The 14,441-nt window shown below is 47.6% G+C and overlaps 1 protein-coding gene across 1 annotated transcript; it reads left to right on the top strand.

Moving 5' to 3' along the window:
- The first annotated feature begins 3 nt into the window (after window positions 1-3).
- Window positions 4-14,109, top strand: COA5 (cytochrome c oxidase assembly factor 5). Its single transcript, XM_088454111.1, has 3 exons — window positions 4-218; window positions 12,305-12,388; window positions 13,804-14,109. Exons 1-3 carry the CDS (start codon window positions 117-119, stop codon window positions 13,843-13,845), a joined length of 228 nt encoding a protein of 75 aa, XP_088310237.1. The 5' UTR covers window positions 4-116; the 3' UTR covers window positions 13,846-14,109.
- The last annotated feature ends 332 nt before the right edge of the window (window positions 14,110-14,441 follow it).

The raw sequence follows: 14,441 nt of genomic DNA, 5'->3' as shown, positions 1-14,441 counted from the left end.
GATGAGCGGAAATCGCAGAGGGTGCGACGGGATCTCTCGCAGTGCATTGTGGGTTAGAGATGGCGCTGCCCATGTGAAGGTGTCTGGCCGGTGCCAGCGGAGGGAGAGCAGCAGCCATGCCCAAGTACTATGAGGATAAGGAGGAGGACAGGCATCCCTGTGCCGGGGTGAAGGAAGACCTGGCCGCCTGCCTGCTGGAGAGCGCCTGTGTGCTGCAGGTACTATGTGATGCAGCCAGAGCACAGCCTGGGCCTTCCCTCCCCCCAGTTAGTGTAGCTAGCTCTCCTGTCATGTACTAACTACAGCAGCATTTTCAGTACAAAATATGACAGGGAATCTATACAGGGAACATGACCAGGATAAAAACTGACAGAGACCAGTAGATCTGACAGCTTGAAAGTGGTAAGCAGGTACATAGTCCTGCCCAGTGCCCCCTTCCCTGGTGCCTGATCCCTCATGCCGTGTATCCACTAGCAGATATGAATGAGCGATTGTACGATGACAACACTGTAATCATGCGTCTTAGTTGGGTAAAGAAAGATGCTCGATACAAGCAGAGTCGCACGGGATCTGGCGGGCCCGAGAGGGGTTGTTTAACATGACTGAAGCAGTAGCGTATTAGGACACATCTGTAAGAATTCCCAAATACATTTTCATTCTATGAACTTAGACATAGGTTCTCAAACTCGGCCCTCGGAATCCCACACAGGTCACGTTTTCCAGGGCACGCAGCAGGTGCACAGGTGTATTCATTACTCACTGACACATTTTAAAAGATCCACAGGTGGATCTACTTATTTCACTTGCGATTTTGTGAGGGGACCTTGAAAACATGCACTGTTTGGGGTCCTGAGGACAGAGTTTGAGAACCTGTGATCTAAGAAAATGTAAAGTGAAATATGCCAAAGTAGGTGAGTACTTTTCATGGCACAGGCAGTCCAGGACCTTGGCTCTATACTGTCCTTGTCTTGGAACTTTTGGTGACAGGCAGAGTGTGCTCAATGTTTTCTTGTAATCTTGTTAAATTATATATTGTTAGTTGGCGAGGGGGTTCTATTGGTCATGATGGTAATTCTGAACTAGCGCTCTCAAAATAAAATAATGAGAATAATCATAACTTACTGGATTCACTGACCTGTTGCTATGTTTTCATGCTTGTCCATTGTTGACAAACTGCTATGTTTAGTTTTGTATACCTAGCTAACACGCATCACGGTTCTTTTCTCTTCTAGTCTGCTATTAAAGACAGTGACTAAGGTGACTCTTTGGGAGATCAAACTATTATTTTGAGTGCAATAAATAAATCTGCATCTGACCGATCACGTCAAAGCATCTGTTACTATAAAGACTAAGGAATAGATTTACTATACATCGGCTTTAGAAAGCCGTTGATGATCGGCGGCTCTGACTGATGGATTTCAAAGGGAAATAGTAATAATATCAAACCATGCTGATTCAGCAGTAATTACTATTGCCCTTTGAAATCCATTGGTCAAAGCCAACCTGACAGAAAATCTACCCCCATAGCAACCAATCAGATTCTACTTATAATTCTATAGAGTGTACTAGTTCAATAATACCTGGAAGCTGATTGGTTGCTATAGGTAACTTTCCACTTCAATAGAGGTATGATACATTTCCCCCCTAATTCTGGTTTTGTCTGTCACAGTGTGTTTGCTTTTGTTCCTTTGCAATCAATTAAAGATTTCAGTAAGAAAGTAGAAAGAATGTGTGCACACTCCATTCAGTTTATTTGTCATTGTTAAAAAAAAAACATGCAGGCTATGACAGCTAAATGTCATTTTGTTCATCCTTCTAATACCCCTTTTCCACTGCCCAAAAAACCCGGGTTATTGCCGGGTCTACCCGGGTCTGGCTGTAGTGGAAACGGCTCCCAAAAAAATAACCCGGGTCAATTTACCTGGCAATCCTACCCAGGTCTTGACCAGGGTTGAACACGGGTAGGACCCAGGTTATATGGCAGTGGAAATGGGCCCTACCCGGGTTAGGCGACCCGGGTAACATTTCTAGACGGTGATTGGAGCTTCTGAGGCCCTTTTGTGACCTCATCTTTGTGTGCCTCAAAAAGTAAATTTCTACTTCAGGGTCCATAGGGTATCCACAGGATACCTTGGGGTATAGGTGTGACGTCAGTCGCAGGGCACCAAAGAGTTAAGCTTTCAGCCTCCCAGGATGCACTAGGTCCCCCTCCTATACCCCGCCCCCGGGCCAAGGCACCTCAGTTTAGTTTGGTGCCCGGCCGGAGTCGGGTGCACCTGTTGGAGTGGGGGCTAGAAGAGCCCCTGAAGCTTATTCTTCATGCAGCTGTGGCTGCACATCTGGATGAACAGCATGGACAGTCAGTCCTGACGTCCATGCTGTCTTCCCTACACCCCGCCGGTACCAGAACGCCGGTACTGATCCGGGGATGCTGGTGGGCGTCTGGGGTCACAGCTAGCGGTGACCCCAGATGCTCCAGACCATGGCCGGATTCAAGGGGGACAGAGGTAAGCAGCGGGGTCCCGCGGTGGGTCCCCGCTGATCACATGGTCCTAAGTCCCCAGGCAGGGGGCTCCCTGGGGACTGGCTGCAGCGTGGAGCCAGGCGACCAACCTGCGCTTCCACTACCCCCTGGGACAGCGGACCGCAGCAGAGCGGTAGCGCTGCGGCGTCCCAGGGGTTAAATGCATGCCAGGGGAGCGCGCCTTCCCTGTCTCACAGCCGGCGCCTCCCCCGCTGCACACAGCCCTCTCTGCATGCTGCCGACTGGTCCTGTGGCAGCGCTCCTCCCCCAGGCCAGCCTCCTCTCTGCTCCTCGGCGGCCATCTTCTCCAGAACGCATGGTGAACGCTGCTGGAAGCGCTGGACGGAAGCATCGTGGTCTGGGTCCCCCCGCATACCTCTCCTCCGCTGTGGTCAGGTCTGTGTATGCAGCGCTGTGTCCTACCAGGCCCTGTGTCTGTGTAGTTGAGTGATCAGCGCTGTTAGTGCAGGAATTGTTATTTTTCTGCATTGTATGTGACTGTGCTAGCGCTGCTGCCTGTAACTTTTCTTCTCTAAACTGTCAGCTTTATTACTGTCCCTGTTCTTCTGCTAAAGCCCTTGCGGTGCGGTGCTGCAGGGTGGTCTCTCGCCTATTTAATACTTAATTGGTGAGAGAGGTCACATACGTGGTGCCATCATGTCTGAAAGTGATTTTCCCCTCCGGCTACAGTGTACCACGTGCAAAGTACCGTTAGCGGAGGGGGAGGGTAGCGCGGAGGGCCTTTGCCGGCAGTGTTTGTCCATGGCGCGGCCTATTACGGTTACAGCACCGGTACAGGAGCCGCCCTGGGCTTGTTTCGCTCAGGCGTTAACAGCTTTAGTGGGCCCAGCTTTTGCTGGGTTGTCCCAGCAGTCTGTGGTGTCGTCACCCATGCAGGGGTTCCCACGACAATTGGTGGTACCCCACAGTCTCCCTATTTCCCCGCTCCCGGGTTCTCAGGAGCCAGCGTGGGTTAACTCCCTGACGAGTTCTGTACAGCACTTGTCGGATGTGTTGCAAGGGGAGTCTGTGATGCGGCCTCATAAAAGGCCGGTGGCGTCTCTGTCCGCTCCTTATGAGGATGACGAAGGGACGTCTGATGATGGGGAGATTCTGGATCCTTACGATCAGGAACCTCTCCATACTAAGGACGCTGATGCTAAGTCCAAAGTATATATTCCTGGACTTATTCGGGCGGTCCGCACAGCCTTGGTGATTGAGGACGAAGTTCCCCCAGCGGCTAAATCTAAGTATGCCTTTTTCAAAGATGTGAAGGGCGATGCCACAGTCTTTCCTCTTTCGGGTCAGTTGGTGGACCATTTAGAGGAGGCGTGGAAACAACCTGGCAAAAGATACCAGCCGCAGAGACGCCTGGCGGTGGCTTATCCGTTCGCGGATAATTATTTTGCTAAGTGGGAATCCCCTCCACAGGTGGATTCTCACGTGACCCGTCTTGTCCGTAGTGCCACATTGCCGATGCCATCCATGTCCTCCCTTAAGGATGCTACGGACCGCAAGGTAGAAATCTGCCTGAAGTCCGCTTATTCCCTTGCAGGGGGGGCAGCACGGCCGGCTATGGCCATTTGCTGGGTTGCCAGAGCGATGGAGCGCTGGGCGGATTCATTAGAGGCTTCTTTTGAATCCGACTGTCCGGCCGATCAGGCGGAGTTGATTGGCAATCTCCGTGATTCGGCCACCTACATCAACGAGGCGGCTCTAGACATTAGTACTCTGGTGTCTAGAATTTCTTCAGCAGCGGTAGCTGCTCGTCGCACCTTGTGGCTGCGATCCTGGAAGGCGGACGCAGATTCCAAGAAAGGTCTGGAAGCGTTGCCGTTTACCGGAGAAGTTCTCTTCGGTCTGGATCTGGATAAGATTGTGGCCACGCTGGCGGCAGCCAAATCTGCCTGTCTCCCGTCGGCCGCTGCTCCTTCTGGTTCGGGACCATCGTCCTTTCGGTCATCTAGGGCCCAGGGCAGGCCCAAACCACAGTCGTTTCCTCGACAGGCTGGCCCTAAGAAATCGGTCAAGCCCCGGAAGCAGGCATGGAGTACCAGACGTCCGGCCCCCAAGCCAGATGACAAGCCTGCGGCCTGACGGTCCGGGCCTCCCTTTGGGGGATCCCAGGGTGGGAGGCCGCCTGCTACAGTTCGCCCAGTGTTGGTCGACCACTACGACAGACACTTGGGTTCTGGAGGTGGTTTCCCACGGATACGCCCTCTCCTTCCGGCACAGACCCCCGGCTCGCTTCTTCACCACGGGTCTCCCATCAGACCGGAACAAGGCTACGGAGCTGCGGAAGGTATTGCACACTATGCTCCAGGCTGGAGTTATAGTGGCGGTTCCATTCTCCCAGAGGGGCCAGGGTTTCTATTCAAATCTATTTTTGGTACAGAAACCCAATGGGTCATATCGTCCGATTCTCAACCTCAAAGCACTCAACAAGTCTTTGCGGGTCCCGAAGTTTCGGATGGAGACCCTACGGTCCATCATTCTGGCGCTGGAACCTGGGGACTACTTGGTGTCATTGGACATACAGGACGCTTACCTGCATGTCCCTATTCTTTGGCGCCATCAACAGTTCCTCAGGTTTGCAATCAGCAGCGACCACTTCCAGTTTCGGGCGTTACCTTTTGGCCTGGCAACAGCACCACGTGTTTTCACCAAGGTGATGGCGGTCATGGCGGCTTCTCTGCGGCTGCAGGGAGTCCGCATGTTGCCGTATTTGGACGACCTGTTATTGGTGGCAGGATCTCCAGAGCTCCTGTTACGCCACTTGGACCTGACCATTGCACTGCTGCAACGGCACGGCTGGCTAATCAACTGGCAGAAGTCCACTCTAATCCCGTCTCGGAGGATTCTGCATCTTGGAGCCTTATTGGACTCGGGACAGCAAAGGATCTTCGTGACGGAGGACAAGATCTCTGCTTTACAGTCAAGGGTGCGCAGTTGTCTGCACAGCCGCCGGGTGTCCTTACACTCGGCGATGAGGTTACTGGGCTCCATGGTGTCGGTGTTCGACATGGTGGAATACGCCCAGTTTCACTCCAGACCTCTGCAGCACCTGATCCTGTCCAAGTGGAACGGGCTGACTCAGTCTCTGAAGTCCCAGACGATTGTGCTCACCCAGGAGGTTCGCCTGTCCCTTACGTGGTGGTTACAGACGACCCACCTCAACAAGGGACGTCCGTTCTGGGTTCCAAATTGGGTCCTGTTGACAACGGACGCCAGTCTTCGGGGCTGGGGAGCAGTTTCGGGTCCACACTTGTTCCAGGGCAGGTGGACGCCGACAGAAGCGGAGCTTCCAATAAATATCTTGGAACTCCGTGCGGTCTTCAATGCTCTCCAGCAGGCACAGCGGTTTCTCCAGGGTCGCCCGGTGCAGGTCCAGTCGGACAACGCTACCACCGTGGCCTACATAAACAGGCAAGGAGGAACTCGCAGTCGGGCGGCTCTCGTAGAGGTCTCTCGGATCCTGGTTTGGGCGGAGCGCAATCTTCCGGCCATATCGGCGGTCTTCATCCCGGGAGTGCTAAATTGGGAGGCGGACTTTCTAAGTCGCCAGGACGTTCATCCGGGGGAATGGTCCCTGCACCCGGACGTTTTTCAACTACTGGTGGACAGGTGGGGTCTTCCAGAAATCGACCTCATGGCGTCCCGGCACAACAACAAGTTGCCGGTGTACGGGTCTCGCACAAGAGACGAAGGGGCGTCTCTGGTGGATGCTCTGTCCGTCCGGTGGACGTTCCGGTTCGCATACCTGTTCCCTCCGGTCTCCCTTCTTCCACGGGTAATCCGGAAATTCAAACAGGAAGGAGGGACGCTCCTGTTGATAGCTCCCGCGTGGCCCAGACGGCACTGGTTCTCAGACCTTCAGGGTCTGTCCGTGGACATTCCTCTGCGGTTGCCGCTACGACCGGACCTTCTGTCTCAGGGTCCTTGCCTTCACCCGGACCTGACTCGGCTGTCTTTGACGGCGTGGCTGTTGAGACGGCCATGCTGAGGTCCCGGGGGTTTTCCAGCTCTGTGGTGCGTACCATGTTACGAGCTCGGAAACCGTCTTCCGCGAGGATATACCATCGCGTGTGGCATACGTTCTTCCAGTGGTGTCGACCGAGAGGTTATGCACCGCGGGAGTTTCGTCTGTCTCGGATTCTCGCCTTCCTGCAAGCGGGACTAGATCATGGGCTTCGCCTTGCTTCTTTGAAGGTACAGGTTTCGGCCCTATCTGTCTGGTTTCACCGTAGGATTGCTACAATCCCGGATGTGCGCACCTTTATGCAGGGTGTTCTCCGCATTCAGCCGCCCTTTGTTCCACCTGTGGCGCCTTGGGATTTGGCTGTGGTCCTGAGGGCTCTCCAAGGACCGCCGTTTGAACCACTGGGCTCAGTGGATCTTAAATGGCTAACAGCTAAGACTGTTTTCCTTCTGGCCATTGCTTCGGCCAGACGTGTTTCTGAGTTAGGGGCTCTTTCTTGTAGACCCCCTTTCTTGGTTTTTTATGGGAACAGGGCAGTGCTCCGCACTCGGCCCGAGTTTCTTCCCAAAGTTGTTTCCCAGTTTCATATTAACGAGGAAATAGTTGTTCCGGCCTTTAACTCACCGGGTCTTTCCGTGGGTGAGGCCTCTTTGGATGTTGTGCGGGCCTTAAGGACTTATGTTGACCGCACTTCTTCGTTTAGGAAGTCGGACGCTTTGTTTGTCCTCTTTGGCTTCCGTAAAAAGGGTTGGCCTGCTTCAAAGCAAACTTTGGCAGCCTGGATCCGTATGGCTATTTCTGAAGCTTATCTTCATGAAGGCCTACCGGTCCCTCCTTCTCTGAAGGCTCATTCCACTAGGTCTGTGGGTCCTTCGTGGGCAGCTCGACGTGGTGCCTCGGCAGTTCAGATCTGCAAGGCTGCTACGTGGTCTTCTGTCCATACCTTCGTGAGGTATTACAGGTTTGACACCTTCGCCTCTCAGGATGCTTCCTTCGGGCGGCGGATTCTCCTTTCTGCACAGGAGCGTCCCCACCCTTAAAGGATACTGCTTTGGGACATCCCCAAGGTATCCTGTGGATACCCTATGGACCCTGAAGTAGAAAATATGAGATATGGTAAGAACTTACCCTTGTTATCTCTATTTCTACGAAGTCCATAGGGTTCCACAGGACTCCCGCCCTGTCGCACCTGTGCTGCAGATGGGCTTTGCTCTGGTCACCGGTTTTCCGTGTCCCTCTGGTGAGAATGTGATTCTTGTATGTGTCCAGATCTTTGTTCTCTCTCTTCCTTCTCCTCCTCCGGCCTATGGCTTGGTAACTAACTGAGGTGCCTTGGCCCGGGGGCGGGGTATAGGAGGGGGACCTAGTGCATCCTGGGAGGCTGAAAGCTTAATTCTTTGGTGCCCTGCGACTGACGTCACACCTATACCCCAAGGTATCCTGTGGAACCCTATGGACTTCGTAGAAATAGAGATAACAAGGGTAAGTTCTTACCATATCTCATATTTTTCAATGAAATCTATAGGGTTTTACAGGGCTAACCCAGGTTCAGTGGACACGGGGCCGACCCAGTGAAAATTTTGTCTGAAGCCGGGTCCGACCCAGGTTGGGCCAATGTTCAGAATCCCGGGTTCGACCCAGGATTTTGGTGGAAAAGGCGTATGTCTAATTTAGAGATAGGAGTGTATCGAAGTAGAAGGTACAGTTTTATATCGTAGTAAAACCTTACAACACAATGCAGGGAGACAAATTAAATGTTCAGACATACTATGAGCTGGGAGGTGGTCTCATCTGAATAGTAAATTGCACTGTATAAATTATGGTAGTATATGTGTGCTGTATGCAAAAACATAAATTTTTTCCTGGCATTCAAATGCAATACACGTTTAAGTTTATTATTACATTGTTTGTCTAAGTGCAAATACCGACAAGGAAATAGGCGTCAAAATAGTGACGCCTATCTTAATACCAACGCTGAAGGACGCTAGTCTGAACGAGATAAGTTCGATGCGCCCTTAGCATTAGCCGTAGGGGGGAGGGTTAGGTTTAGGAGGGGGGGGGGTTAGGGTCTTCTCCGAGAAGGTTAGGTTTAGGGGGGGGGGGGGGTTTGGCACCCTCGGGGAAAGGTTAGGGTTAGGCACTAGGGGGGGAGGTTAGGGTTAGGCACCACTAAGGAAGGGTTAGGGGGGGAAAGGGGTAGGGATAGGGTACTTACCTGCCCTGTCGGGTTCTTCTCCCTTCGGACTGCCAGTCGCCGAGACTTCATACCCCTTCCATGCAAATTTCACCTTATATTTGCTGAATTCTAAATGAGAAAACAATATTAGTTCTCTGATTAGTGTGTAGAATTTTGACCTGTGTTATGCTGCGTATCCACTACGCGACATTACTGAGCGATTGCACGATTACGACATCGTAATCGTGCAATCGCTTAGTAATCGGGCACAAATCGTGCACATTAATGTTGGAAACGACCAGCGATACATGCTCCCGCTGGTCATTTCCGACATCAATCGTGCACATTAATGTTGGAAACGACCAGCGATACATGCTCCCGCTGGTCATTTCCGACATCAATCATCGTCCGAACATGCTGGTCAATCTGCCGATAACAACAAATAGACCATGTTCAAGGATGATTGATGTGCATACACTGTGGCACATCCACTAGCAGACTGAGAAACGACTGCACGATTACAATGTCGTAATTGTGCAGTCGTTTCACAGTCTGCTAGTGGATGTGCCCCTTTAGAATAAGGCAGCACTGCATACCCAATTGTAGTAGGAAAAGTTGTTACTGTCTCCAGGTAGTAGTATAAAGATAAAGTGATGGTTCAAGTTCATTAGAAATATCCTTATGTATGGCTATGTATTCAGCACAAACCCGCATACAGTCTCAGAAAAACAACATTTCTTGTCTTAATGTTACTTTCCACTACAGACAGATCTGTTAAGTAACCACATCATCTTAATTTCTGAGATATAGGTAAGACCATCAGAACTCTGTAATGGCAATTCTGCTTGCTGTCTCCTGTCTGTAATTCAGCAATCTCTGTATAGAAAGCTACTACTATCTAGGAGACTAGAGGCCACTGAGACTGGCTTCTGCTAGGCTGGTATTTTACAGGGACATCTTATTCTAATTCAAAAGTGTGAACTAGTACAAGGCAGGCAAGCTGTGTACTGGGGAGGGGGGCGCCTTCCTATTTAAAGTTACCTGACAGATAAACTCTTGGCTGCCTCCTACTCACCACACATTGATCACTACCACAACATGGCCAGTGATGTCCTATAAAACAAAGGGATTTGTTCCTTGAAAAGTTTTTGGTGCTGCTTGGCTCTCTCCATAGCAGGAAAGGCCAATACAGAGGTCAGATCTCTTCTGAAGGGAAAGTGTAGAACAGTGCTGGAGCCTCACTAAGTACAGCAAGGGGTGGGTTGGAACGGACTCTCTCCAAAGTACTGTTGTTGGGTAGACAATTGGATTTTTTTTTTTTTTTTTTATAAAGTGGAATACCGTTTTAACTGGCAAGGTATGATTTTTGACATTTGAGCTTTTTTATCTTTTTTTTTTTTTTTTATTTGGCCAGTGGACTATGTGCTGTAGGATGTGTATTAAGCTGAATGATATAGAGTGAGTAGTACATACTTGCCAAGTTGTAAGCCTGCATACCACACAAACATAGAGGACTGGATACAAGTCTATTATAATTGTAAATGAATTCTCATATAAGCACAGATGTGTGTGACCAGCACATAATGATTGCATGTGTTCCCAGATGACTGATCATAGTGAAACACTAGCCTGCCAGTTAGGAAATGGACTGCGGGGATACCATGGAGTCATTACTTTTGGTACTTGCCACAGTTTAGAAAGAGAGTTTTTATCCAACGTGTAAAGGACTTTAATCCTATAATTTGTATTTCCCCGTTGTATTTGTCTACTGTAAATATTAATGGATTGCAGTATAAAAATGTTCTCATTATAGCAATATAGCCATTTTCAATGATTTCAGTATTTTCCCCTCATAATCTCTTTCTCTTCCCAGAGCCTAAAGTGTTAATGCAATCAATGTTTGTTTATCATCTATCAGTAAAATATTTTGGGACTTCGCACAATAGCAGTGGGTATGTTTGATATTATTGGGGGTGAAGTATCAAGTCAAAAGGGAAAAAAAAGGTAATTTCCCTTTAAACATGGCATCAATAGGCCCAGGTGGCTCGGTAATATTATCAGAGAGGAGTGTGACCAGAGAATAAAGTAATATACCAGAGCTATAATTGAGTGCATTTGCCCTATTGTGTCATCCGTGTGCAACCAGGAATGCAGCTCATGTGACTCCGTATAGCAAACACTGCAGCTGGGAAGCTATGTACTGTAAGCACAAGCTCAATGAGTGACTGTCTTCTTGCACTACCAAACCAGGCTGCTGTATTTTGCTGCTGCTGTGGATGCAGACTATAGAGGTGTGAAAGAACGGACCAATAGGAGGCTAGAAACTGATATATATGCCCGTATTCAATTTGAGGCGAAAAGGTATCGAGAGCTTATCCCCGTATTCAATTTCTAAGGAAGCGAAAACGGGACCTGGCGAAACTGGAACAGGCGAAAAGTCCTGTCAATTTTCTGGAAATCGTCCTTGCAACCCCCTAAAGATGTCCAGACATGAGGGATCACTATGGGTACCCCCGATTTTGCCTGCTGAAGGGAAGTCAGGTTTTTAAATAGCAGCGACAGGTGCATAAATGCGGCTTTGAAGAAGGTGGTGAAGAATAGCACTTAACTAATTTTTTGCCAAAAATAACTATGCTCATCAAATTTGGGGTACATGAAAATTGGTGCAAGGATATTTTAAAGTCCCTAAAGTGATTTTTAAAAATTCTTCAAAAATGCACCTGCCTCTACCACCCGCAATGAAGAAAACACCTGCCGCATACTTGGGAACTCCTCTGTTATCAATTACGCTACTTTAGAAGTTTGTCCCCCATTTTTTTTTCCACCCCCAAAAATACAATTAATTTTTTTGGGGTGTTCCGATTTTTTATTTTTTTTTTACTTTTTTTGACACATTACTTTTAGGGGACATTCCCAGGGGTGCAGGCTATTTTTTTTTAAGCCTGCACCCCTAAACCCCAATTCTGCATTTTTTTTCGCCTCCTATTCTGTGGAGAAAACGTGTCCCCGTTTTTTTTACAAAGACTTTTCGCATCGGCGAAAAGTCATTGAAATTGAATACGGGGATAATTGAAGTAGGCGAAAATGACGGAGGGACTTTTAGCCTCAAATTGAATATGGCCCTTATTCTCCGAACATTTCTGGAAAGCAAAGTAAATTCTGTTACAATATTTTTAATGTTTTTTTTGTATGTGTTCTCTTTGCCGCTTTTCTCCACTTATTCCCTCTTTAAATTCCAGGGGGCAGTGGTGTAAACTGTGTATAGATTTTCTCTGCTTACTTATTGTTCCACTATAAACCTAAATGCCATTTTCCAGTTGGGAGTCTTTAATAACGCTGTGTACTGCACCTAAGTAACACGTTATGATGGTTGTTTTAATTTCCTGTGGGAGTTGTGTCCTCAGAAATAAAATGCATTTGGTTGTTACACTTGAATTCTCTTAAGTAATAAAAATAAAAAGACATTTTACTTTCCAAAAGTCCCTAGGCTCAAATAATATGTAAAAAAAAAAAGGCAATACATAGCTAATAGAAGTGTGAGAGATAATATCCCTCTGAGCCAGTCTGTGTGTGTATAGAAATGTGGTGTACATGTCCTTACACTAAACATTGTCTTCTCATGCAGGATGGAAAGACCCCCAAGGAGTGTCTGAAAGAAGGCCATTGCAGATCTCTGCAGGTCACCTTTTTTGAGTGTAAAAGATCAATCGTAAGTGCATAAGACTATGATTATGTCCACCCCTGTTCCTTCCCGAACTCCCAGCGCCTATTTTGTCACTGGGCTTTGAACTACACGTTGTGTTTCCTGTGTGTAAATCCTCCGGGTCTTTGTAGTGATTTGGATGACCTCTTTGTTCAATTGACTTGATTAGCCTGGCTAACTAAGCTACATACACTTCTCACTAAACTATATATACTAAGGAAATATACAGTAACTGTAACTGCATCCATGGTCTGATTTAGCATTAGACACAACAGCCCTGAACCTTAGAGCAGTACAGGATAATAGGTGCATTATCCCATCACAGCATGTATGTCGAACCCTAACCCTCCTTTAGTGATGCCTCACCCTAACTCCCCCACCCCCGGTGGTGCCTAACCCCCCCCCCCCTTCAAGCACCCTAAACCTCCAGGGGGGCCTAATCATAACCCCCCCTATCTGTAGCCTCACCCTTGTGGAGGGGGTGTGCCTAACCCTAATCTACCCCCAGGGGTGCCTAAACTTAACCCCCCCCTATCCTTGGGCAAACTATATACTTAACCGGCTGTAGATGATCAGGATGGCAGGGGTCGGAATGCCGACGCCGGTATCCTGATGTTGTTCAGGATGTCGGCATTATGGCGGGCGGCAGGATTCCGGCGTTGGTTACAATGCATTACATTGTTCTGCAACAAAACAGGACAAATGCCCCAGAAGTGTGACCACTGGTTAAAGAGCAAACGTTTTAGAATTTAGCAGATCCAGTAATGTAAATCCATCTGGAAGAAGCTTTTTACGGAAAAATAATAAAATAACTGTTTTGCAACATGAATATCCATAATAAACCCTTTATTAAATGTATACTGAAATATGAGTTTTGTATATGGCATTTGCACAACCTTGGCCTATACATATATGCTAAGCCTTGCTGTATCACAGCCACACAGAAACATTGTATCTATTGGAGTGTTGCTAAAAGCATAGACTTGTGTATTTGCACATGAGCAAAATATGCAGAGATCAATCCTATCAGAATAGAAAGTATCTGCCAATAGTTTGGTAAAGGAACATCATAGGTCCAGCTGATAGAGTATCACAGACTTTCTAGTGGGGCAGGATGCTTGACAGGAAATTTAAATAGTTACATTATAAAAATGTTATAAAGATGAATTTCCCTTTTCTCATTTTCTGTATTATACTTCGCATTAGGGTGCTAAGCACATATTGACTAATTACTGACATAGGTTGACCATTGTAAATTATATTTTGAAAATCTGTGACCTGAAGACAGTTGGGTACCTTTTTCTCGTTGGTGACTAATACATATAACGGATACACATAGTCTCCAAATTTAGCTTTTTGTGTCTTTTATGGAATCTTAAATTGATGTCTTTACACTGACTGATGTCACATTTATTTTTTAGTTGGACAACAGAGCACGTTTTCGAGGAAGGAAAGGATACTGAGCGGGGAAGATACACCAAGCTGATGGCCGCCGCACACTGATATGTAATAGCTTAATGTTGGACAGTTCTGTTGTCTTCCAGCAGGGGGCACAGATCCCTCACTTGGGAGGAAGAGAGAGGCTGGGAAGCTGCACCAGAGAGATAAAATATTATTAATACTTGTCAATCATGCATTGTTAATCATATATTTTCAGAGATGTTTAGTTAACTGTAACCTGTTAATTGTGCATTAGAGAGCATTATAATAAATGTGTTTTATTTTTATATGATCATTCATTGCCTAGTTTGTGCTCTCCCTTTACTATCTTATTCTTTACAAATTGTGAACATTTAGTTATACAATATTGCACTCTCCATACAAAACCTTTACAGCAGTGATCCTAACCATCTATTTTGTATACAACCATTACTGTCGTGTACTATAACATATAATGCCCAACGCTTATGACCGTAAATATTTACTAAGTAATTCCTATATTATATTAATTTATAGCACGTACACTATAGGCAGTGAAAAAATGCATTTCAAGCGCCCTCAAATGTATATACAAAGTAAGCCTGTGTATAGCTGATCTGTAATGTAATAATTCTATCTA

This window comes from Taudactylus pleione, unplaced genomic scaffold (assembly GCF_031769625.1).
Source record: "Taudactylus pleione unplaced genomic scaffold, aTauple2 ptg000609l, whole genome shotgun sequence".
Taxonomy (NCBI): domain Eukaryota; kingdom Metazoa; phylum Chordata; class Amphibia; order Anura; family Myobatrachidae; genus Taudactylus; species Taudactylus pleione.
This window is presented reverse-complemented; position numbering and strand designations above follow the sequence as displayed.